Raw genomic sequence first — 26,417 nt, forward strand, 5'->3', positions numbered from 1 at the left:
GTCTGGATCCATGCTGGTCGCAAACCCACTATGTTTGTTTTCCTATGGCACGGCTCAAATGAGAAAACTTGCTTAACAGTATTCAGGCATTTATTACACACTAATGCCATTACTGTCAAAATTATCCTTACAAATTCAAATTCTGAGTTTGTTTGGTAGTTTTTTGCTTTCAAGTTAAGTTATTGGGGTATTTATTTTTTCACTCTCACATGTACACTTCACTTTTTAAGCAAATCCGAGCACAAAAATACCACACATGCCAATTTGATGGTAAACTGTCTTCTGTCATTTCTTTTCTCCAAGATTCATTACCTATGTATGGTGATAACAGTAAAGAGACAGTGACAGAATACCCGATAAATACATTACGTAGCCTACATAAGCCCATTTTACCCAAGCAATGTCATGTGAAACCCACAGCGTCACGCACGTCATGACGTCATAGTGTTGTATTGGAGATTTTAAAATTTCTTCTGCATTTTTACAAGATGGGTGTATATTTTATTGAGGGTACTCCTTAATTCTAATGAAGTAGATTTAAAGTGAAACCATGTTCAATCTTCGCTAAAAAAAATAATCATTAGATACTAACTTTAAATGTAGAAAATTCTCATCAGATGTTTTAACTTGGCTAGATATATAAACTTACTGTGAATGTGGTAAAAAAAAAACTGGCAGCTTTTAATGGCATGTACTTTTTCATACTGTGCTCAGTTTTACAGTAAAAAGGTGCTCTATTTTAACCTACGACATGAAACAGACATGTTCATTCCATGTTTACACAAATACTGTGTTGTAACCACGTTTTATTTTTAAATATAGAATTGAGAATAGTATAACTTTAAGAAATGTTTAGATCATCTATAATTATTACAACCAAGCAGACTGAAACATCCTTTCGAAAGATAGAGGGAGTTACCTGCTAAATGAATGCAATTTTGAAAAACAGACCAAAGATTACAGTTATCTGCATAATACAATTTGACAACTTCGTGCAATATCAATTTTGCTATTTGGTAGGAAAAATTTCTAGAAATCGTATGTTGTTTCTTATCTTTTTAAAAATATAGAAAAAAATAACGTGAACATCAGTTCTAACAGTAATAAACATTATTTCATGTTAAAAACAAGAGCTCCACCCTTTGGCACACTACGCCCCTTTGCAAGCAGACTGATTGGGAATTACAGGGGTGTAGAAGGGTGAAGGAAGTGGGTATGAGTTGAGTGCAGGGTGTGGATACAAATATATAACATCAATCAAACAAGAGGAACATGATGGTCCTAGACTGCTCGCCAGAGTCCAGAGCTTTATACAGGATAGCGAGTGTGTGACATAATATGCTCCAGGTGTAGAAAGTTCAAGAGACAATAAAAGTGCACTACATTAAATTATTGTGACAGATGACAAACACTATATGCTTCTTCGATCTTTAAAATTGTGTGGAAAACATACACAGACAATTGGAGCAGGCAGAGGGTGTTTTGCAAGTTTCTTTATAGTGATTATCTGCATCTAGCAGTTCATGAGAATAAGTTGTTAAAGTTCTAGTGAGCCCTAAAAAGGCGTAGGGTGCCTCAAATTCAAGAAAGTTTGAAGATGACCATACAATGATGCTAGATACCAAGTTTGGTGATGATTCATAAAGCCTTTCATGAGAAGTAGTTTAAACGTATTTCTATTCATAGCTCTGGTGGTCCCTAAAATTGGCCAAGCACCCCAATTTGAACAAAATTCGAAGAGGACCTTATCATGATGCTGGAACCATTCCAAGTCTCAAGGTCACTGTGACTCTGTCTTTTGACCTACTGACCACAGCTAATCATCATAGTGTGGCAATTGTATGCCGAAGTGTTCATTAGTTATCCAGTGGAAACAGCTTTCTGCCTCAGTATCATTGTGACCTTGGCCTTTGACCTACTGACCCCCGAAACTATAAGTCTGATGATTGTAGGCCAAAGCATTCTTTACTAACTGAGCAAAAAACGTTTTCAGTTTTGAGATCATTGTGACATTGATCTTTACTCTGCTGACCCCATAGACAAAAGCCTAGAGACCACAGACAATCATCCTATGAAGTCTGAGACCAATGCACCACTCAATGCCGTGCAATTGTCCTGAAGCATCTATTTAGGCTGTTCCATGACAAAACCTGTATTAATGACAACAAGGCAGTCTGAAAGACAGCTAAATCCCCTGCCACTGTTATGGAAAGTGAAAGGGTAAACCTTCGACTATGAGCCGTGACCTTAACCTTGAACTGACATGACTGACCCATGAATTCTGCACAGCATCTTGATGAGGTGATCATTTGGCCCAAGTTTCATGAAAAACCTGTAAGGGGTTTAGGAGATACAGAGCTCAAACTTTTGACCTTGAGTTGTGACCTTGACCTTGAGTTGACATGGCTGAGTCATGAGTTCTTGATGATGTGATCATTTGACCTAAGTTTGATGAAAATCCTCCAAGTGGTTTAGGAGATACAGGGTGGAAATAAAATGGAAGGCTCAAACCTTTGACCCAAAGTTGTGACCTTAACCTTTAGCCAGCATGGCTGAGTCATGAGTTCTGCACATCGTCTTGGACAGGTGATCATTTAACCCAGGTTTCATATGAATCCTTCAAGGGGATTAGGAGATATAGAGCGAACACAAAATGGAAGCCTCAAATCTTTGACCCAGAGTTGTGACCTTGACCTTGAGCTGACATGGCTGACTCATGAGTTCTGAACATCATCTTGATGAGGAGAACATTTGATCCAAGTTTCATGGTTATCCTTGAAACCTTTGACCTTGAGTTGTGACCTTGACCTTGAACTGACATGGCTGACTCATGGGTTCTGCACATCATCTTGATGAGGTTATCATTTGACCCAAGTTTCATGAAAATCCTTCAAGGGGTTTAGAAGATACAGAGCAGACACGAAATGTTACGGAAGGACGGAAGATGGAAGGACAGACGGAGACCATTCCTATAACCCCCCACCACTCGTGGCGGGGGATTAAAAACATAAAAATTAAGATAACGAAATATTCATGAAGAACACATTTTTACCTTCCAAATCCAAAATTTTTTAAAAACTATCTTCACTTTTGAAAGACCTACAACTTCTGGATTTTAAGTAAGTAACCGAAGGCATTTAGAGAGGAGATGTTAAGAATGTCATGAAAGCAGTATAACACAGGCCTTTTATCTATATACCGCTATACTTTCATGGTGCATATGTATTTTGGAATGTTGCCATGACAAAACAAATAACATTATTTGTAAAATATGGTAGAATTTAATATGTCTTAGATATACTTGTTCCTATTTTCTGCTTGAACATAACAAAAACAATGATTTTCCAGTATTTTAAACTTTTTTTTACACAATAATCATATCATGTCACTAACACAGGTTTACTCATGGAACATCCCATATATATATATATCTGTACATCTATTACAACATAGAGAAAGTATTTTTCCGATTCGCTAGTGGTTTATATTTGCTACAAGATTTACATAAATGACTTTCTCTATTAATATTTTACCATGTGATTTGTTATCCGTGTTTCACTCATGGATAATTTAGATCTTTGTAATTAGTCATATAGCTATTATAATATTTATTTATGTTAAATATGATTGAATTATATCAAAAACACTTCAAAAATACCTTTTAATTAAAAAATACAGGTGTATTCCGGTTATGCAAAGTGTATTCTGGTTTTTAGGTGGATTCCGGTTTAATGTGTGACCGCTATTATAATAACATGATCATAAGATAACTGGGGAAAATTTATAAAAGAAACAACGCCAAATCCATTTTCATCTGTAATGAATCAAAATAAAAGAAATTAATTCCATTTGTTTCAGTAAGGTCTCCTTTTTTAACTTTCCAATGAATCCAATGATTCATGTTATTTCTCTGTCCAAGCTCTGAAAGCCAGTTCATAAAGCAGAGCAGGGTTATTCTGAGAAAAGCTGCAGTTTAATGCTCAGATGCTACAAATAAAGATCTTTATTTTATCTATCATCTTGTTGTTGAAATAGGTCAACAAATTCTACAGTTGGTTTGTTACTTTTCAAAGGTACTGTTTTTTCAGACCACGGAAACATACTGTCTGCTTTTGTATCACATACATGCATCGGTCTAGCCACCTCACCATTATACATTTGACGTAAAACAGGATTGTCTAAGAATCCAGCTTTATACCTCTTTAGAGCACCAGGTATGCCAGAACAAAACTGTCTGTAGTTGAGAGTAAGCCATAGAAATACAAGAGTGGAAGAAGCAATTTCGTCATCACGAAAAAGTTGAAGTGGCTTTGTTGAAAGAAGTATGTCATTCTCTGAATCATAAAAATAAACTATTATTTTCTTCTGAGAGATTCCTACTCCTGGAATTAAACAATTTTTCAACTTGTTTCCATGCATTTTTTTCTGCAAGAATGAAAACACGATTGTCTGTGCAATAACCCGCTTATAGTCCTTGCTGTTCAAATCTGATACAGAAGAAACTGTGACATCTTCCTCTTCTTCTTTTTGTCTTACGTAAGCTACTTGGACATCAGATCCTTCAAGAATTATGTCAGCATTTCCATGCCATCCATTCTCACAGCCTGAAGATAACAAACGAAAGACATAATGTGGAATTATTTTAACATTCGTAATTCTGCTTATCTCATTGGTCAATAAATATTTTTATGGTCTTGAAGAACTTTTTTTTCAGCTTTTTAACAGAAAGTTGCAAAACTGCATTTTTTATGGTCAGCAATGTTAGAAATCAACTTACTTATGCTCCAAAGGCATAACCCCCTTAATTGTACTCATTTTTTGACACAAAAATAATTTTCAAAAAGTCCCACTTAATAAAAACAAGAGGGCAATGAAACCCTGTAACGCTCACCTGACCTATTGACCTAAAGATTGATCAACAAGATTAACATTCTGACCAAGTTTCATTAAGATATGGTCATAAATGTGGCCTCTAAAGTGTTAACTACACTTCCTTTGATCTGACCCCGTGACCTAGTTTTTGACCCCACATGACCCAGATTCGATCTTGACCTAAAGATCATCAAGATTAACATTCTAAGTTTCATGAAGATACAGTCATAAATGTGGCCTCTAGAGAGTTAACAAGCTTTTCCTTCAAATTGACCTAGTGACCTAGTTTTTGACCCCACCGGACCCAAGTTTGAACTAGACCTATAGATCATCAAGACTAACATTCTGACTAAGTTTCATTAAGATATGGTCATAAATGTGGCCTCTAGACTGTTAAATAGCTTTTCCTTTGATTTGACCTGGTGACCTAGTTTTTGACCACACATGACCCGGATTCGAACTTGACCTAAAGATCATAAAGATTTACATTCTGACCAAGTTTCATGAAGACATAGTCATAAATGTAGCCTCTACAGTGTTAACAAGCTTTTCCTTTGATTTGACCTGGTGACCTAGTTTTTGACCCCAGATGACCCAATATCAAACTTGTCCAAGATTTTATTGAGGGTAACATTCTGACCAAGTTTCATTAAGATTGGGCCTCTAGAGTGTTAACAGTCAAATTGTTGCTACGATGACGACGACGGACGATGGACACAAGGCGATCACAAAAGCTCACCTTTGAGCACTTTGTGCTCAGGTGAACTAAAAACTTTAACCATTTAGTGGGGATGCGGAAAGACGGCGACACCGGGTCGAGCAGGATGGCTCTCCTTATACTTCGTATAGTCAAGCTAAAACGGGGCATAATTTTGTATAAATGCAAAACAGGGTTATCAAACCTGAACAGTGCTGATCAGCTCGTAACAGTGGACGAGTGTGTGAAGTTTTAATCCACTCCCATTAGTGGATACTGAGTACCAGCTTGCACAATAAAACTTAAACCAAAAACTGCTAAGTCAAAAGAGGGGCATAATTTTTTTAAAAATGCAAAAAAGTAGGTTTATGGGACCTGCACAGTGCATGTCAGATTATGACAGTGAACAAGTGTGTGAAGTTTCAATCCATTCCCATTAGTGGTTACTGAGATACTAGCTTACATACAAAACCTTTTTAATAACCAAAAATTTCTACGTTGAAAATGGGACATAATTTTGTAACAAGAGCTGTCAGTTGACAGTGTCTCAGTGCTTGATAGGATAATATAAGCTATGAGTAAAACTTTAACATTAAAGTATATGCTAAGTCAAAAAGGGGCTATAATTCAGTCAAAATGCTTGATAGAGTTGCCTTCTCCTTTTTACAGACTGGGGTCATGATGGTTAACAATAATGCAAAATATGAAAGCAATATCTCAATGGCTTTTGAAAATATTTGGGGTGGAACGCAAACTTTAACATTACAATAAGCATATTCTAAGTCGAAAAGGGGCCATAATTCAGTAAAAATGCTTGAAAATATTTGGGGTGGTACGCAAACTTTAACATTACAATAAGCATATTCTAAATCAGTCAAAATGCTTGATAGAGTTGCCTCCTCCTTTTTACAGACTGGGGTCATGATGGTAAACAAGTATGCAAAATATGAAAGCAATATCTCAAAAGACTTTGAAAATATTTGGGGTGGTACGCAAACTTTAACATTACAATAAGCATATTGTAAGTCGAAAAGGGGCCATAATTCAGTCAAAATGCTTGATAGAGTTGCCTCCTCCTTTTTATGCAAAATATCAAAGCAATATCTCAATGGACTTTGAAAATATTTGGGGTGGTACGCAAACTTTACAAGTCCTACAAGCTGCCAACTGAAACCTTGTTTTACATGTCACTGGATAGTCAATCGACCCAAAACTCTTGGATCCTGTGGCCTCCGCAACAATGTTAGTATCAAATACTGTTAAGATATTTTACCCCAGATGATACGATATCAAGCTTGTCAAAGAACCTTCTAACCAAACTTGATTAAGAGTGGGCAAAAATTCAAAAATTGTGCCTAATAATGTGATTGCAGTAAAATTTTGGATGACGGATGCTGAAAACTGGACAATCTACCTATACCTTACATAATTATACCACATCCTGAACAATTTAAGTTACAGTGAGCTTAAAATAAATTACATTTTCAAATATTTGGGAAGACATAATTATTACATACCATAGCTTGTATCTCCTATTGTCCCAATTAAATCATCATTTTGTTTGCATAGGCATTTCGTTCCTCCAGTCGTAAATCCAGGGTATGATGTTACAGTGTAGTTTCTGTCAACTGTCAGCCTTGACAGAAGATGCTGGGCAAGTATAACACACTGATCTGCCTCAGATGTCATTTCATCCAACAAAATTTCATGATCTATAAAATACAAGAAACAACAGATGAACTAATAGAAGTTTGTATAATGTATGATTATGTTCTTTTTCTTAACATTTCTAAGTAATATGTTGTTTTGGTACAAGGACCTTTGGTGAAATTGGGATTTTTCAGCCGAAAATTCTCAAAACTTGGGAAACAAGAGCTGTCACTAATGGTGACAAATGCCCCCGCAGCACCTTGACCTTTGACCTGGTGACCCCAAAGTCAGTAGGGGTGGTGTAATCAATAAGTACTATCAGCAAGTGAAGTTTGAAGGTCCTGGGTGCAGTGGTTCGCATGTAAAGTGCCTTCATGCAAAAAGTTAACATTGGCCCCTGTGACCTTGACCTTTGACCTGGTGACCCCAAAGTCAGTAGGGTTGGTGTACTCACAAAATACTATCAGCATGTGAAGTTTGAAGGTCCTGGGTGAAGTGGTTCGCGAGTAAAGTGCCTTCATTCAAAAAGTTAACGTTGGCCCCTGTGACCTTGACCTTTGACCTGGTGACCCCAAAGTCAGTAGGGGTGGTGTACTCAATAAGTACTATCAGCCTGTGAAGTTTGATGGTCCTGGGTGCAGTGGTTCGCGAGTAAAGTGCCTTCATGCAAAAAGTTAACGTTGACCCCTGTGACCTTGACCTTTGACCTGGTGACCCCAAAGTCAGTAGGGGTGGTGTTCTCAATAAGTACTAAGTTTGAAGGTCCTGGGTGAAGTGGTTCGCGAGTAAAGTGCCTTCATGCAAAAAGTTAACGTTGGCCCCTGTGACCTTGACCTTTGACCTGGTGACCCCAAAGTCATTAGGGGTGGTGTACTCAATAAGTACTATCAGCATGTGAAGTTTGAAGGTCCTGGGTGCAGTGGTTCGCGAGTAAAGTGCCTTCATGCAAAAAGTTAACGTTGTGACGAACTAACTAACTAACTAACTAACGAACGGACGGACAGTTGAAAACTAACTAATATGCCTCCCTTCCTTCGGGGGCATAAAAAAGCATCAACAAGTCAGGTTAACTGGAAACTGTTATCATTTAAAGGTCAAGGAATGCCTGACAGTTGAATTTTGTATGAAAGTCATGCTCAAGCCTTTGAAAATGCTGAAAGAATTTTCAAAAAATAGACCACTATTAGAAATGATTTAACAATTTGAAATTTAAGAAAATGGTAATTCCATGGAAATTTGTGGATTCTTTAGTGACAAAAGATAAGCAAAGAAATTCAAAAAGGTGAAACTATCCATCAATTCATGGTGGGTAGTCAACACGGATTTTATATGTCCAGCTTCAGAGTACCTCAGACTGTGATAAAATCGTGGCAAAATGGGACTTACGTCCTTTGTCTTGTTGATTTTTCATACAGGGAAGCACATGAACAAAATATGCTGAAGAAAAATGTTAAAATTTTCTGGCTTTACTTTCCACTATTAAAATTAGTTTACCTTGATTCCATGTGTCGCAGGGTCAGATTACCCACTTCATTTTTGTATATGAATGTCTGTCCATTGTATAATTTATTAGTGCCTTTTGCATATCTTTACATGCAATTGCTCATAAATTTTCATTCATTGTATTATTCATTTGTCGTTCATTTCATGTCACATAATTATGCGATTGCTTTCACTTGAAAATATGGAACTGAACACTCGGGTCGACAGTAAATAAAATATTGTGGTTCATGCCATTTTCTTATTCTTGGGGCAATCTATTACTGCCTTTTTATGTGATAGGTGTTTCAACAACAACACGTATTATCATCATTATGTATAGTTTTTTTTATCTCATCAACATTTCAGCTAACGCCTTCATCAGGATAATTCACATACAAATATAAACAACGGACGTGACGTCAAACTGATAACGTAACGTCAAATGGCGGGAAAACGTTAATCAAAATATCAAAATGCAAATACATAAAATTATATCTACAAGGTACTATCCCGGATATGAAAATACCAAACATTTCCTATAGTAAGATTATATATTATATTTTGCCTTTTTATGTGATATTTGCGTGGGTGTATGTCAGAGTATAGCCTTATTCATTTCGCTTATCAGGATGACTTATTTTATGATTTGATATTTTAAGCTGTTATCCCTTTGGATGTGACGGGACAGCGATAGTCAAAAGTTATCATGCTGTCCCGAAAAATCCTACTATTTGGAATAATCACAGTACAGACTTGGTCATGTTAGGGGAGAAAATGTGACAAGCAGCCAGTTAGCTCAGTCAGTAGAGCACTTGCACTGAAAACAAGGGTTTCCTGGTTCGAGCCCGGAACTGACTGCACATTTTTCTCACCATGACATTTGGTGCCCAATGTCGGGCCTTGGCATGCACACTTGGTCAGTCTTAAAATGCTTGCAACATTATGTACCTCCTGAAATCAAGGATGAAGGGTGTATATTACTGTGCCAACTTGGTCACATTAGGACAGAAAATGTGCCAGGCACCCGGTTAGCTGTCAGTGGAGTACACGTCCTGTAAGCAATGGATCCCAGGTTCAAGTCCCGGACTGACTGCACATTTTTTCTCACCCTGTGACATATGGATATGGTTCAAATCAATATGTAGTAGGCAGTGGCTAGGTTGCTGGTTCTGGCTCCCTAGACAAATTAGTCTAGGTATCCGGCTCTCCTGATTACAGTCTATATATCATATACATATCATAAGTCAAGGTAGCCAGCTTTAATAAATTGTATTATAAAGGATAATTATGTTTGTTAAATAAATTGATAAATTTATTTCTTTTGATTTATTATTTACTAATACTACTTGAATGTGATTTACCTGTTTATTTTGCCGTATTTACGCACTTATACAATATCAACCAACATTTTTATATGTTATCAACCAATGATCAGATTGGTGTTATCGGAACAAACAGACATAACATTGTATCTTTAAACAAGAGCTGTCTCCATAGGATGACATATGCCCCCGATGGCACTTTGAATGAGTAGTTATGGCCAATGTTAGAGTTTAGGACCTTTGACCTACGGAGCTGGGTCTTGCGCGCGACACGTCGTCTTACTGTGTCACACATTCATGCGTAGTTATTTTAAAATCCATGCATGAATGACAAAGATATGGACCGGACACGCCCATCAATGCACTATCATGAAAAATGACCTTTAACGTCAAAGTGTGACCTTGACCTTTGAGCTACGGACCTGGGTCTTGCGCGCGACACGTCGTCTTACTGTGGTACACATTCATGCCAAGTTATTTGAAAATCCATCCATGGTTAACAAAGATATGGACCGGACATGCCCATCAATGCACTATCCTTTAAAGTCTAAGTGTGACTTTGACCTTTGTGCTACGGACCTGGGTCTTGCGTGCGACACGTCGTCTTACTGTGGTACACAATCATGCCAAGTTATTTGAAAATCCATCCATGGTTGACAAAGATATGGACCGGACACGCCCATCAATGCACTATCCTTTAAAGTCTAAGTGTGACCTTGACCTTTGAGCTACGGACCTGTGTCTTGCGCGCGACACGTCGTCTTACTGTGGTACACATTCATGCCAAGTTATTTGAAAATCTATCCATCGATGACAAAGATATGGACCGGACACGCCCATCAATGCACTATCCTTTAATGTCTAAGTGTGACTTTGACCTTTGAGCTACGGACCTGGGTCTTGCGCGCGACATGTCGTCTTACTGTGGTACATATTCATGCCAAGTTATTTGAAAATCCATCCATCGATGACAAAGACCGGACACGAAAATTGCGAACAGACTGACAGACCGACAGACTGACAGACGGACAGACTGACAGACGGTTCAAAAACTATATGCCTCCCTTTGGGGGCATAAAAAGGGGCCTAAACGTCTGTATTCTCTCGAGTGTGATCAATGCAGACACGTGAGACGTGATTTATTAAAGGTTTCTTGTTTTGTGTTGACACTCGCATGGGCGGACGGACGAAAAGACAGAAGGAAAAAGACATTACAAATTTACAATGCATACAATATTTATCAAAAGTTTCCCGTTTTGTGTTGATACTCAAACGAATGGATAAACAGACAGAAAGAAACATTACATTGTATCTTACCCTAAATATATCCAGATCTATACTTTTTTGCTTGTGAGCGTGACCATTGCAGATGTTAAAGTTTGGCTGTTAAAGTTTTCTTGCTTTATTTTATTTGACACAAATGACACATGTGAACTGCTAACATCAGTTTTTATTCTTCTGGTTGGATTTAACGTCGCACCAACACATGATAGGTCATATGGCGACTTTCCAGCTTTAATGGTGCTGCTTGAAAGACCCCGGGTGCCCCTCCGTGCATTATTTCATCACGAGCAGGCACCTGGGTAGAACCACCATCCTTCTGTAAGCCAACTGGATGGCTTCCTCACATGCAGAATTCAACGCCACAAGTGAGGCTCGAGCCCACATCGATGAGTCAGCGACTGTAACCATTCGGCCACGGAGGCCCCAACATGAGTTTTATACCTTCTAAAAAGAACTGGATTCATACTTGAAATACCATGATTCATGATTAAAATAAAAGAAAGGAAGTCTAGAATCTGATTCTAGAAGTACGGATCCGTACCTCTAGAAAAGCCTGTTAGGGGTTTTCTAGGAGTACTGACCTCCTTTTTTCTAGAGATATAGGATTATTCGCATCTTAAATTTTGTTGAAAATTTAATGAATTATATATGAAATTCAGCTGAAAAAATTGGCATAATAATATGCATCTATTTATTTTGTATTTAAACAAGATTATAATGATAATGGGCACAGAACTGATTGTTTAATAATCAATACTGGTCTGTGGGCCAGTGCCAGAAAAAATGGAAGTCGTAACCCAAAAATTAGGCAAAGATTGGGTGATATCATGACGTTGTACCATCCTTTAGGAAACTTTTAAAGGTGGATGTCGCCCTGAGCATGATGTCAATAGAATTTAATGACGCTTTTAAAAGGATGTGTTTCAAAGATATTAAACTCAGCCTAATATCTGTATGACCTTGTTTTTTCTTCTTAAAATGAGACTTTTATATCAAAAACATTATTTTTATTTGCATTTATTAATTGATAAATAAATTTAGTTGTTACAGCATGCTACATATTGCGTAAAAACTAAATTAAATGAAAATCGATGGGGTCGACTTACCCCACCCACTACATATATGTTGGTGACTGTCAATAATTTCAAATTACCAATTCAGTCAATAAAACAGTCAAAATGAAATGTCAGTTTGCTTTCACTTTTAATTTCCATAACCATTTTAGTTTACGGAATACCAGTTAAATCTATGTTAACAAGTTTTAACTCCCCTGTAGACACACTGGCCATAGCTTTATCAGATCAAGTGGTTCCAACGTTGTTTGAGCGGTGAATTTTACGCCGATCAGATAGAGAAATATGGCCGATACTACAAATTTCCGGAATTGTAAGTACGAGTTAAAGGAATTTCTACCCGTTAGATAACGAATCAAATGAAAACGATGGGTGCACCTGGAGCGCAAATGTGTCTATATTTTAGCACATGTGTCTATTTAGCTGACATTTGTGCCGTTTATTCAAACACTTCTGTACAGTCCGGCGGGGGAAGGAGATTTTTGACAGTTTTTTGACAATATCGCCTCAAATTTAGTGTTTTTCGGGAGCAAGTAACTGTTAAAACACTTTTTATGTAAAAGGGCTACCTCTTAAAACAAAGCGTGTGTATTTTCATAGAATTATTCAGGGTTGTTTCTGAACAATCGGCCCGAAAACCTAATACAACGCCGTTTCGAGTGGGTCGCTATGCAACGCAATCAAGTGGATACCGTTCTGTGTCTTACTTGCGAAGTCTTATTCGTCTTAAAAACAGTCATTATTTTCAAAGTCTAACAATGAATAAATTAATTTGGAGAGTTTTATATCATCATAATGATCCCGCCATTTCTAATATATTGTACTTTTACATTTTTATGCTCACTTAACATTTCACATATTTTTGCGGACATTGTCAAAAAAACATCAACACATTTATAAACATAAAGCAAGGATGAACATCGAACAATATCATTAAGTAAATAATAGTATTAGTTCGTTAAAACAAGAACCAGTTCACGGATATTTTTCTCCTCCACGAATGGAACTGAACAGCATGCCGAAATCGGGTTGACTCTTTAAATCATATAGTTACAGTGGTCACTTTTAATCCCTTAAAACCAATACATTGTGATTTCATTACTGATTTGTTGTGCATTTAAGCTGTTCATATAAAATAAATAAAGTTTGGTCCATGATAAAAGTATTGATCAGTTGTTTATATATATTTTCATTCATATTCCTGGTGAAACGTTCATTTATTTTCAGAGAGATAAATCACAGAGACCGTTAAAATTGGCCAGGGAAAGGCAAGATTTTATTTGTCCTCCAGAAAACAGAAACGATGTAATAAAAACTCTATGACCGCCCTTTAAAAATGAAAATACAAATGAAATACAGACACCAATGAAAAAAAAAGTTTTGTTGGAGACAATTAAATAGTACAACTGTAACACGTCTCTCTTAGTATTGCTAGTCCGTTTATTTTCTTTCATTGGTGTCTGTATTTCATTTGTACATTTATACATTGATACCACACCCATTAAAATCCGTTCACTTTAGCTTGTCTATCCCTCGCTACTCGTGTATACTAATACAAAAATGGTTGGAAGAAGGTCAGCGTACGCCGTTGAAGTACGGTCCTATATTAAGAATCGTTGTACTCTTGGCATAGGGTGTAAAGACATTTTTGATGATATATGTTCTGTTTATTGGCATAATGAAATATCTTTTTCGACTGTTATACGTTGGTTTAAGAAATTCAAATGTGGGTTAGTTTCAACAGAAGATGAACCACATGGCCGTCGGCCGAAAACAGCAACGTTTGCCAAGATGGTTGCTGGAGTGAAAGAAATAGTTGCTACTGATGCAAGATACTCCGCTAGGCAAATAGCTAGTATGATTGGCATCTCATAACAGCAGCTCATACAATTCTGAAACGTAATTTGAAAATGAGGAAGATTCCCCATCTGTTGACAGATGAGCAGAAAAAGGCACGCGTGCAATGCGCAAACTTGTTGCTTAAATAGTTTCCAAATTACAATGCACGATCTTTCGCAAATGTCGTCACTGTGACGAGACATGAGTTCACTTTTTCGAGCCCAAACGAAAGATTCAGAACAAAAAATATGGGCAACAAAGTCTGGCAAAAGACCATGCATTGCAAAGCGGACCATGATGTCAAGAAGGTAATGTATGCCATATTCTTCACAACACTGGGTCCTGCCATTCAGGTTGCTGTTCCTAAAGGCAATCCGTAAATTCGAAGTTTAACAAGACTAAAGTTTTTCGAAAACTGAAGAAATATTTCAAAACTCGAAGACCCGCAACTGGTTGGCCAATGTCAGATTGCTACATGAAAATGCGTCATCACACAAGGCGTCTATTGTACAAGACTTTCTGAAGCAGGTAAAGGTTGTTGTGCTCCCTTCATCACCCTCCTTATTCGCCTGACCTTGCCCCCTCGTGGCTTCTTTTTGTTCCTTAGGCTCAAAATACCTTTCTGGTCGAAACTTTGTGCAGCGCAAATACCTCGGTTCTGCAATATTCCAGTGTCTTCATAGTATACCTAGAAAATTACTACGAGAAAGGCTTCAAGGATTGGATTAGAAGACTGAAATTTTGCAAATCTGTTGGAGGTGAATACTTCGAGAGGACCAAATAAAATTTTCATTGAAATCTATCAAGGATACATTTTTATGTGCTCAGATGCATTCATATTCGAACAATCCTCATAAAGAGTCAACCCGCTTTTGGCATGCTGTTCAGTATACCATTCGTGGAGGAGATAAATGTCCTTGAACTGGTTCTTGTTTTTACAAACTATTACTATCATTTACTTAATGATATTGTTCGATGTTCATCCTTGCTTTATGTTTTGTGTTGATGTTTTTGACAATGCAAAAATAGTTAAATGTTAAGCGAGCATAAAAATGTATTATATATATTTAGTACAAGATATTAGAAATGGCGGGATCATTATAATGATATAAAACTCACTAATTTATTCATTGTTAGGCTTTAATGACTGTTTTTTAAGACGGATAAGACTTCGCAAGTAAGACACAGAACGGTATCCACTTGACTGCGTTGCATAGCGACCCACTCGAAACGGCGTTGCATTAGGTTTTCGGCCAATTGTTCAGAAACAACCCTGAATAATTCTATGAAAATGCACACGCTTTGTTTTAAGAGGTAGCCCTTTACATAAAAAGTGTTTTAACAGTTACTTGCTCCCGATAAACACTATATTTGAGGCGATATTGTCAAAAACTGTCAAAAATCTCCTTCCCCCGCCGGACTGTACAGAAGTGTTTGAATAAACGGCACAAATCTCAGCTAAATAGACACATGTGCTAAAATATAGACACATTTGCGCTCCAGGTGCACCCATCGGTTTCATTTGACTCGTTATTTAACGGGTAGAAATTCCTTTAAATCATACTTACAATTCCGGATATTTGTAGTATCGGCCATATTTCTCCATCTGATCGGCGTAAAATTCACCGCTCAAACAACGTTGGAACCACTTGATCTGATAAAGCTATGGCCAGTGTGGTAGAGTGTCTATGCGAATGACAATATGTGAACTTACATATATATATTCAATAACTTTTTATACTATTTGCTACCATAATAAATTGAAGTAGCTGTTAAGTAATTCACTCATCTTCGTCCAAGTCAATCTCGCTGTGACATGTATCTGGTCCACATCCACAAGATGGAACACATCGTAACTGATTTCTTTGGCAACTACAATTCCTAGAGAATTTCGTTTTACATCTACACGTGTGGAACTGCAGCAATTGCTTTGGAGCAGGCTGTCCATCTGTTAATATCGGTAACATGTCGTCATCCCAATCATGTGATTTTGGTGTTTTCATAGGCGGATTGGCAAGAAGACAATGTTTCCAGATATAAGCCTGGTAATTTGCCCGTTTCAAATGCAATGTTAAAGTATTTTTACAAAGTGGTAGTGCGATGTTCCGTTTTTGCGATTTCAAGAAAAGCATATATCGACACTTGTTGATATCTGTACATTCACTGTTTTTCATGTAGCAGTTTACTACTGTTCGGCTTTTTTTAGTGTGTTGTCAGAGATATTTATTGTATCCCCGAAGTTGTCAAGCAGTGCAGTATTATTTTTGTAGACACCTAATACTTTGGTTTTCCGATTCCATAGAAAGACGAAACACTATCACAACCAGTAACTGCATGCATCGACAATAAATTCTTGGCCAAACTGTCGCCTATTGACTGTTGTATTATATGCCTTTCCAGACATTACCGCAGGTATTGATCCCTCTGCTATACAGCCACTTTCAACCAATATGTCCTCAAAACCAGGGCATTCTTGTCGTTTACCTAGTACTGCTAGGAATGCCAGAATTGTGTGAAATCCACGTATTATTAAATTCTTAAATTCTTCAACACGATGACGTGATATTGCAATCGCTTTACAGTATATTGCCTGGTCAAATACTAAAATTGTGTGCGTTTGTCCAACCGATTTTGTTATTTTACATGCTACATTCATCACTGTATACACAATGGCCGAATCGGAAGGAGCAGCATCGATAACGGGGCAATATCCTATGATTGATTTACATGGAACACGCACAGTTGACAATTCATTAAATGCTGTCCAACCAGGAACAGCCTGTTGCTGTTCATCTGAATCAGTTTCTAATGTAGCAAGTTTAATGGGTATTAACCGTGTTTGTATCCAGCAGCTTTCCATAAGGGATGCGCTCTCTGGAATCAGTTGTATACTGGATATGTATTCGGTATCTATCTTACAACTGTCTCCAACCTGTGCTAGTTTTGATGGCTTAATGTAAGATTTAATATTACATTTTCTTACATCCTTCAGGGTTTTATCTCGTTTAGAGACGATGTCAGTTTTCTCACTATTGAAATCACCACCTGAGATCATGTCACTTGCAACGTTTGCATTTGGATGCTGTAAAACAATCATGTTTGTATAATGAGTAGTACTCTTGCCATCTATTGTCTCTTCTAACAAATCGTTGTTATCAGCAGCTATCTGCGTGAATAAACCTTGTTTAATACAGCTTGGAATAATAACGTCATCCTCATTACTGTATTGTTGTTCCTGTTTATTAGCCACAGCTGTAAGTATTCGTGAAACCTGGTGACGTGAAATACTGTGACCAAACCGATTCAATTAACATTGGTAGGTTTTTTGAGTCTCTTTCCACATGATGAATAGCAATAGCAATACCCACATGTTTAGAAGTTAACTTTACACCATTGGACGATACAAACAGAATATCCTGACAAATGGATAAAACTCGCTTGTCATTTGTACTTGTCGTGTTGAGATTATCAAATTCACGCTGTGATATTGTAAGCCACGTAATAAATCGTTTGAGATTTTCACCTATCGTTTTTTCAACAACTTCTCTTGTTATATCTTGTTCATCAGGAGGCCAGTTTTCAACACCTGTCGTTTTCTGTAACTCCTTTCTTAAGATCAATGCAGCTTTGTATAACACAGAAAACTCATCTTGCGTTTCTGACATATCATGATTGATGAATTCTTCTTCAGACTCTAAAGATATCTTCTTAACCAAGTTCTCTAGCAACAGTCCCGAACAATCTGTTAAATAAACCAGTAGACTCTCGGAGCGGTTAGCTGGTCTATAGAAAGAAATTCTGTCTCCAAATGCATTGATTAGCTTTTCTTTAAGTCTGTCTAGTTTAGATGTCTGGTCTATGCCATTCTGCACAAGAAGTTTACTATACCTTTCATTTATTGAGGAATGTCTTAATATTTCATGCTGTTGAAGTCTCTGTTCTAATTCTGAACTTACAGAATGCTTCCCTTTGAGTTTCGTTTTCATTAGCTGAAGAACATTCTGCTTTATCAACATACGTGTACTTTTTCCAACATATTCTATGGTATTTGCATTCTTTTGCAATTAAATCTACCCCAGATATTTTTGATAACATTTTCTCGTCAGCTTTTAATAAAGCAGCATTCTTAAGAGTCTCACATCCTTCAAATGTCAAGACCTGCGCTAAGATACCCTTCTTTCCACTCTGCTGCATGATTCCCTGTATTGCAAATAATGCATTTCTACCAGTTTTCTTCAACATCAAATGAAAGGCGTGTTCAGATTTTATTTACTTCACAACAGCGGGTGTTAAGTGCTGTGTGGCGGCCGTAAAAAGTCGCCCCGACTTCATCTCAGTGTTGTTATATTTTCTGGTCCTTCGGGAGCATTGATTTCAACTTATTTAGATTTGAAGATTGAATACTGCTTAAGCCGGTGCTAGGGGGCGTGGGCAGTGTTTCATTTTCCATTACTGCTCATGAACAGACTCAATCAAACCGACTCTGCAATTTTCACTGTTTGCCTTGTTCTCGGTGCTTCCGAGGGATCTACTTTTCAGATTTTATTCTCTTAACATTACTGCTTGTTGGGGTGTCATATTTGTTTGAATATTCGCGACTTTCTTGTATATTCTTACCAGATATTCTTTTTCTATTAATATGATCAATATTGTGTTGACTTGTAAAAGAGGAGTAACATGATTTATGCCAGACAACCTCTTTATTCATAAGTTCCGGTCTAGTCTTCAGTAATTGTTCAGAGATGAGACATTTTCTGGTACCAGCACTCTGAAGAACACGCTCTATGCCTGAATCAGAAGCCTTCCTTCAGTGCCCTTTTTCTGACAGAGCAAGCATAGCGACCAAATAATTGGGTCTTTTATAGGGGATTCAGGGCAGTCGATTGCCATAATTTGATTTTGATTACCACCACAATGCAAATGCAACTAAAATGCAAACAATATATTTCACAATCTGTAACTCAATAAAATAAAGACGTCTGCCTTCTATGAATGACAGAAAGTGAACGAATTACGTTATCTGCCTTTAATTTATCAACTAAATTCTACAAAGTCTGCTTTACTGTTGTAAAGATAATCACGTCTGCACTCTACGAATGACAGTTAGTGAATGAAGGAGTTATGTTATTTGCCTAATCAACTGAATTAGGCTACGTCACGATTGAAGTTAAGTTGTACGCCGTTTGAACAGGCGGTGTACGCAAGGTGTATGTAGCTTTAATCAATCTTCAAATTTGTTATCCATCTTAAAAGATATAAAATTATGATTCTTTACACGTTATCTTAACTATATTTTATCAATAGTCTGATTATATCAAGTTTTATTAGTAATTCAATCTTTCTAAATTTACACTTGAGTGGGTGGGGTATTTCAACCCCAAATTTAGGTTAAAAATATTAAGAAATATAGGACATATTGTCCCAGCAGGTTCACTTTGATTTAAAACAAACACTTTGATGCTATTTAAGTATATAAAGGTCAATAGTAGTCCGATCTTTTAAGATTTCCTCCGAACAATTGTTTCTTCAAAGATAGAGAAATCTGCAATTTTTCAGAGACTAGGTGTTTTAAAATGTATATAATTTCTGTTTGACATACAGTAGAAAGCGACATCCGGCCTTAAAATGTTCCAAAATAAACGTACTAACTGGTAGAAATGATGAACCTTTGCCTTATTTCTGGGTTACGAAATCGAAAAACTTCCTAAAGTTACAGTTGAGTGGGTGGGGTATTTCAACCCCAAATTTAGGTGAAAAATAATCAGAAATAAAAGACTAATTGTTCCAGCGAGCTCAATTTATTTTAAAACAAATACTTTGATGCTATGTAAGTATATAAAGGTCAATAATAGACCAGTCTTTTAAGATTTCCTCAGAAATAATGGTTGCTTCAAAGATCGAGAAATGTGCAATTTTTCAGAGACTAGGCGTTTTAAAATGTGTATAATTTCTGTTTGACATACAGTAGAAAGCGACATCCGGCCTTAAAATGTTCCGAAATAAACGTACTAACTGGTGGAAATGATGAACCTTTGCCTAATGTCTGGGTTACGAAATCGAAAAACTAGAGGACTTACAGAAACTGGCCCACAGACCATACCTGATATCAACTTCTTTGCCGACATTAAGTAAAAGAAACTGTGAAAACGTTCTTTGTATCTCGTAATGGTTACCAAATGTGTGGAAAACATTAATACCCTAAGGGTTAATTATCATTAAAAATGGTGTTTTTTTCACAACATATTTAACATTACTTTTTTTTTAAATCTTTATAACTTTTTCTTCCGGCACAACAAAACTAAATTTTTCACTTCTTTTCAGGGCCCAAATCACTCTCTCTCCTTGGTAAACAGGTAAAACAGTGCCCAATTAATCGCAAAATATAACATACCTACTAATTTACATCGTTCTGTTAGTCTTAGGAATTCTGTGGAATTTTAGGTAGTACTTCCGGTTGTAACATTTTTTTTCAGTCACTTCCGGTTTATCCGAGTAATACTCAATTCGGGTAAACAATTAGTTTTGAGGACTTTCCAGGGTATAACATCGGGTTGTCTTTAATTATAGACACCGTGTCTGCTTTTATACAGTTCCTGCCAGTACTGTTTACCCACTGACTGATCTAGGTAACTTCCACTGAACCAAACATGAGACTTTTCATAACCCTCATGTTCTTATTCATAATCATTCTTGGTTTTAGGTTAACAGCACAGTACCAGATCCCAGACTTGGTCAGCACCAGCAATATTACAGGTTTGTCAGTGAGAGTCCAAACCAAGAATGCCATTGTCAACCACACCATTAGATCTGTTAAGGGCAGGAGTAGGCCTGTCCCAGGTAAAACGACCCTGGTATTTTTACACTGCTTGTTGGTCTGTCAATGCCCAGATATTGAACTAAATCCTGGACCCAGTACTTCCAAATCGCAATACTTATGTGGTCACTGTGAAGAGGAAGTCACTTGGACCCAGAAGGGCATTCTGTGCGACACCTGTGAACAATGGTACCACACAGACTGTCAAGGTATCGGAGACAGCACGTATGATCGTCTTTCTGACTCAAGGTTTGCCTGGCACTGTCAATACTGTGGACAGGCGAACTATATTCCTACTCCCTAATTGAATCCCTTGACTCCCTTAATGATAGTAACAAATACTCCCAATTAGATTATAGTTCTACCATTTTAGATGCGAGTCACCGACCAGATCGGTCAGTTAGGTCACTCTCAGATACCCCAAATTTCAAACCCTCCCCAAAAGATACTTCTACTCCCAAAACAAAGGTCAAAAAACCCTCCAAAGTCAAACATGACAAAAGCGAGAGGATAACCATTCTTAATATTAACTGTAGGTCCATAAAAAATAAAATCCCAGATCTCCATCAATTAATACAACAGGTCAAACCAGATATCATCTCTTGTACGGAAACCTGGTTGAAACCAGATATCCAAACCTCTGAAATCTTCCCCAAGGACCTAAACTTCCAGGTTTTCAGGGATGATAGAACCTCAGGCCAGGGAGGAGGTGTCCTTACTGCAATCTCCAAACACCTCATTTCTCAAGAACAACCTGAACTGAAAACCAACTGCAACCTGTCCTGGGCGAAAATTACTATCAAAGGGGCCAAGGATATATACATTGGCACATACTATAAGCCCCACGAAAATGATGAGGACTCCCTCACAGAGTTATGGTCATCCCTTTCTAAAGTACCCCAAGACAGTACAATTTGGTTACTCGGTGACTTCAATCTACCTGATATAGATTGGTCATCTGAGGCCCCAAGTCCAAATGCAGATTCAAGGAAATGTATGAGGACTTCATTGATAGGATAAATTCCTTTAATCTACAGCAAATGGTCAAGATCCCAACCAGAAATGAGAATATTCTGGACCTGTTCCTCACTAACTTCCCTTCCCTAGTTCAATGTACTAAAACAATCCCTTGTCTAGGTAAATCTGACCACGACATTGTTTTCCATGAAATCAACATAAAGATAGGCCGTCCCCTCCAACCCAAAAGGTCAATAAAATGCTTTAACAAAGCAAATTGGGATGATTTCAAAAGGGACCTATCAGAGTTTGGAAAGAAATTCGCTGATTCTGACCACTCTGACCCCGCCTCAGATTGGAATCTGTTCAAAGATGAACTCAATCGACTTAGTTCTCTACACATTCCAACTAAAACTACTAAGACACGCTGCGAACTCCCATGGTTAACTCCCAAGATCCTTAGGCAAATCCGCAAGCGTGATAAAATGTACACTAAATTGAGGAAATCCAACCAATCCCCATGTAAAAGTAACACCTTCAAAGCCCTTAAATATAGCATCCAAAAACAGCTAAGGAACTCATACTGGTCTTACCTAGAATCAGTCATATTCATGGACGATTCACAACCAGGTAAAAATAAGAAATTCTATTCCTTCATAAAACATAAGGAAACAGAAAATTGTGGTGTAGCACCTCTTAAGCATGAGGGTCTAACATATACTGACCCTGCCACCAAGGCCAATATACTAAATAGGCAATTTGAGTCGGTCTTCTCAAAACCACAACCACTCAGTTTGAAGCAACTCTGCAAAAAGTTACTACAAACACTTCAGCACCCAACATGCCCATGATCTCTGTTACAGAAGAGGGTGTTGATAAACTCCTGCAGGGGCTCTCTCCAAACAAAGCCTCTGGCCCAGATGAACTCTCACCAAGAGTTCTAAAAGAGCTACACCACGAGATAGCGCCCATCCTTACAATTATATTTAGGTCATCCCTGGAAACTGGCTGTGTCCCGCCAGATTGGAGAAGTGCAGTTGTCGCCCCTGTTTATAAGAAAGGCCCGAAATCCAAGGCCAGTAACTACAGGCCAATATCTCTCACCTGCATAGCTTCCAAATTATTGGAACACATTCTAGTCTCCAACATCATGACACATTTTGACAATAATGACCTCTTAAGCCAGTACCAGCATGGCTTCAGATCTAAGCATAGCTGTGAATCACAACTGATCAGCTTTACACAAGAAGTTTACGACAACCTTGAGCAAGGTCAACAAAACAGATGTAATAGTAATGGATTTTAGTAAAGCATTCGACAAGGTTGATCACAATAAATTGATATTTAAACTTAATGAGCTGGGTGTCCACCCTCTGGTATCACAGTGGATAAAGTCATTTCTGAAGGGTCGAACCCAAAGAGTAGTTGTAGACGGCTGCACTTCTGACACCCTGCCTGTCCTGTCCGGTGTCCCTCAGGGATCCGTCCTAGGGCCCTGTCTCTTTCTGGCTTACATTAATGACCTACCAGATTCTATTAGAAGTAAGGCAAGACTGTTTGCAGATGATACCATAGTATACCTTACAGTCAAGTCCTCATCTGATGCCCAAACACTACAAAAAGATTTGTACGCCCTTGAAAAGTGGGAACAGGACTGGTCAATGGAATTCAATCCAGACAAGTGTGAGGTGCTGAGAATTACTCGCAAACGAAACCCTGTCATGTTTCCTTACACCCTGCATGACAAGGAACTGAAATCTACCGATACCGCTAAATACTTAGGTGTTACACTAACTAAAGACTTAAACTGGTCTGAACATATTAATACTATTTCCTCTAAAGCAAACAACTCTCTTAAATTCATCAAAAGAAATGTTCAGACAACAAACAAAAAGGTCAAAGAGAAAGCCTATAACACCTATGTCCGTCCACAACTTGAGTATTGCTCATCCATCTGGCACCCCTGGCAAAAGTCCCTCTCATACAAAGTCGAAAAAGTGCAAAGATCAGCTGCACGGTTTATCTTTAACGACTATAACTATACAAGCAGTGTAACCCAGATGATTAACACCCTAAACTGGCAAACTTTAGAACAACGGCGCATACAATCTTCTCTCATCTATTTTTACAAAATCCGAACAAATCATGTATGCGTCGACCATAACCATCTAACTCCGACCAGAAACCTGAACTACCTAATTCCACAGTCCCGTACTCAATACCACATGAATTCCTTCTTCCCCCGTACAATCAGACTATGGAATGGCCTTCCCCAATATGTACAGTCCAGCCCCAGCCTCAACATATTTGCTGAGCGGCTGGTCACTGTACATCTGCAGTAACTTCCTTCACTATGTTTTTTAACTTAGCACCTGTAGTAATTTTTATTCTTTGCACCTAATGAGTTTTCTCATTTTTAACACTGCCCAGACAAGCGCCTTCCAGTCATAATCGTTAATGATTGTTGGAAGTATCATGTAGATGTAGATGTTTTTTCTTCCAGTTCGAATCCTCGTGATTTATTTGGTGTTCCTTGGTTATTTACGTTTCGAAGGAAAATGTAACAAATCTGATGATCGTTGTTATTTGTAAACCATTTAGATCCAAGTTTAAGGTGAATACTGATGAAGTCTTATTAAAATGTTATTTCATTTTCAATAAAATTTGGAATGTAGCCTCCATGTACCATCTCTCGACCCAGTTTTGCACTATTTTGTGGTAATTATATAGGTTAAAAAATAATCAAATATAAGATATTGACATTGATTGGTAGACTGACCATTTTCAAAGCTGTGTATTCTATTTTGGGATGTTCACTTCTACTACATGATGTAATACAGGTATGTACATGTAGGTAAGTTTGATCGATAATCACATTCTACAAAGAACCAATTCTCGACCTTTCACCAGTACTGCCTTTACGGTGTCATGACCCAAATCAGACAAATATTTCAGCAATAAAATTTAATGCATTTATTTAAAACTATTAGTCCGTAAGTTTATATATAGTCTCATCAAAATGAGAAAATTTGTACACATGTATGTGTTAGATCTGACAGACGGGAAACATATCAAAACATAAATAATTAGATTTTCTTGTAAATTTTATGAGGTCAGTGTACTTTGTCAGTTAGAAAAGGATATGAATAAAATATTCTATAAAACACTTACCAATACTTTGCTCAAAACTGGCAAAATACAATGAAAATGCCAATAGTTTAGTAAAGTACTTTTGCGAAGAGCGGTAATTCGATGATATATTGAAATCAATCGAGAGATGGTAGCATTCGATTATTGGTACAAGGTGGCTAAATGAATCTTAATCTCAGCTAGAAAAAACGGATGTCCGTACCCCTTGAAAACCCCTAATAGTCTTGTCTAGAGGTACGGATCCATACCTCTAGAATCAGATTCTAGAGGTACGGATCCATACCCCTTGACACTTCCTAAAGGAAAACAACCGGTACCGTAAGACTGTAATCAGAGCCACTGACTACACTTTATTAGAGCTGGCTACCTTGACTTACATGTTTATATACAATATGTATATGCAGAGACGGCAACGCAGACCTTTAGTCTAGGTAGCTGGAACCTAATACTTACCTAACCACTGCCTATGAATTATGCATATACCTTTTTCATCTGACAGAAAACCAAGCAGATTTTGCAATGCCCTTCTCTCAAAGATATTTGATGGAATTTTTGGTTTCTCTGTGTCAGTATACTGCTTGAGAATATCCAAACCGTCTGCAAAGAGTACTCCCGCATCAAAGCCATAAGCTTTATCATCAGCGTACAAATACAAATTCAAAGGGCTGTATTCGATAAAAGCGTCCGCAAAAGAACGCTTTTTATGCGCATTTAAAACGTCCAAATGTAAAACGCCGAATGACAAGTCGTCCGATCCATTTTCCAAAGCAGAAATTGCCCTTTCAATTTGTTTTCTTTTCACTCCGTCTCTCCAGAAAGACTGGAAAATTGGATCAATGTCAGTTTTTAATCTTTTTGCACTGGTAGCATCCGAAATTTCCGCCATTTTGCAACCGGAAGTGACGGCGTAACCTGATTTATCCGGAAAACTAGAATAATATCTGGAAGCCGTCGACAGGTAGCATTATATCTGTAAGTTGCTACTTTTTTCTATATATTTTTGACAATGTATAGGTTTTGATGTAAAGTGATTCAAAACAAGAGCATGACAATCTAAGAACTTTATCAATGGCTCAAATCTGGAACTATGTCAGGCAGCTACTGGTTTTACCGTTTCTACAAGTAAATCACATCAAGCCAGTATTCGACCAGCTAGCAGCCAGGGCTAACACCGACCCTCTTCGTCAACTTGTAGACTACATCAGAATTACATGGATTGAGCCAACAGTCTTCACTGTGGAGAACTGGAGTAACTTCATGCGCAGGTTCAGAACTAA

At 37.6% G+C, this 26,417-nt stretch overlaps 1 protein-coding gene across 1 annotated transcript; it reads right to left on the reverse strand.

Moving 5' to 3' along the window:
- Positions 1-1,971: 1,971 nt before the first annotated feature.
- On the reverse strand, positions 1,972-26,044 carry LOC123535373 (uncharacterized). The gene is made up of 3 exons (XM_045318016.2): positions 25,624-26,044; positions 7,087-7,281; positions 1,972-4,604 (listed from the first exon to the last, which is right to left on the reverse strand). Exons 1-3 carry the CDS (start codon positions 26,024-26,026, stop codon positions 4,009-4,011), a joined length of 1,194 nt encoding a protein of 397 aa, XP_045173951.2. The 5' UTR covers positions 26,027-26,044; the 3' UTR covers positions 1,972-4,008.
- Between the last annotated feature and the right edge of the window lie 373 nt (positions 26,045-26,417).

This window comes from Mercenaria mercenaria, chromosome 1, assembly GCF_021730395.1.
Source record: "Mercenaria mercenaria strain notata chromosome 1, MADL_Memer_1, whole genome shotgun sequence".
Lineage (NCBI taxonomy): Eukaryota > Metazoa > Mollusca > Bivalvia > Venerida > Veneridae > Mercenaria > Mercenaria mercenaria.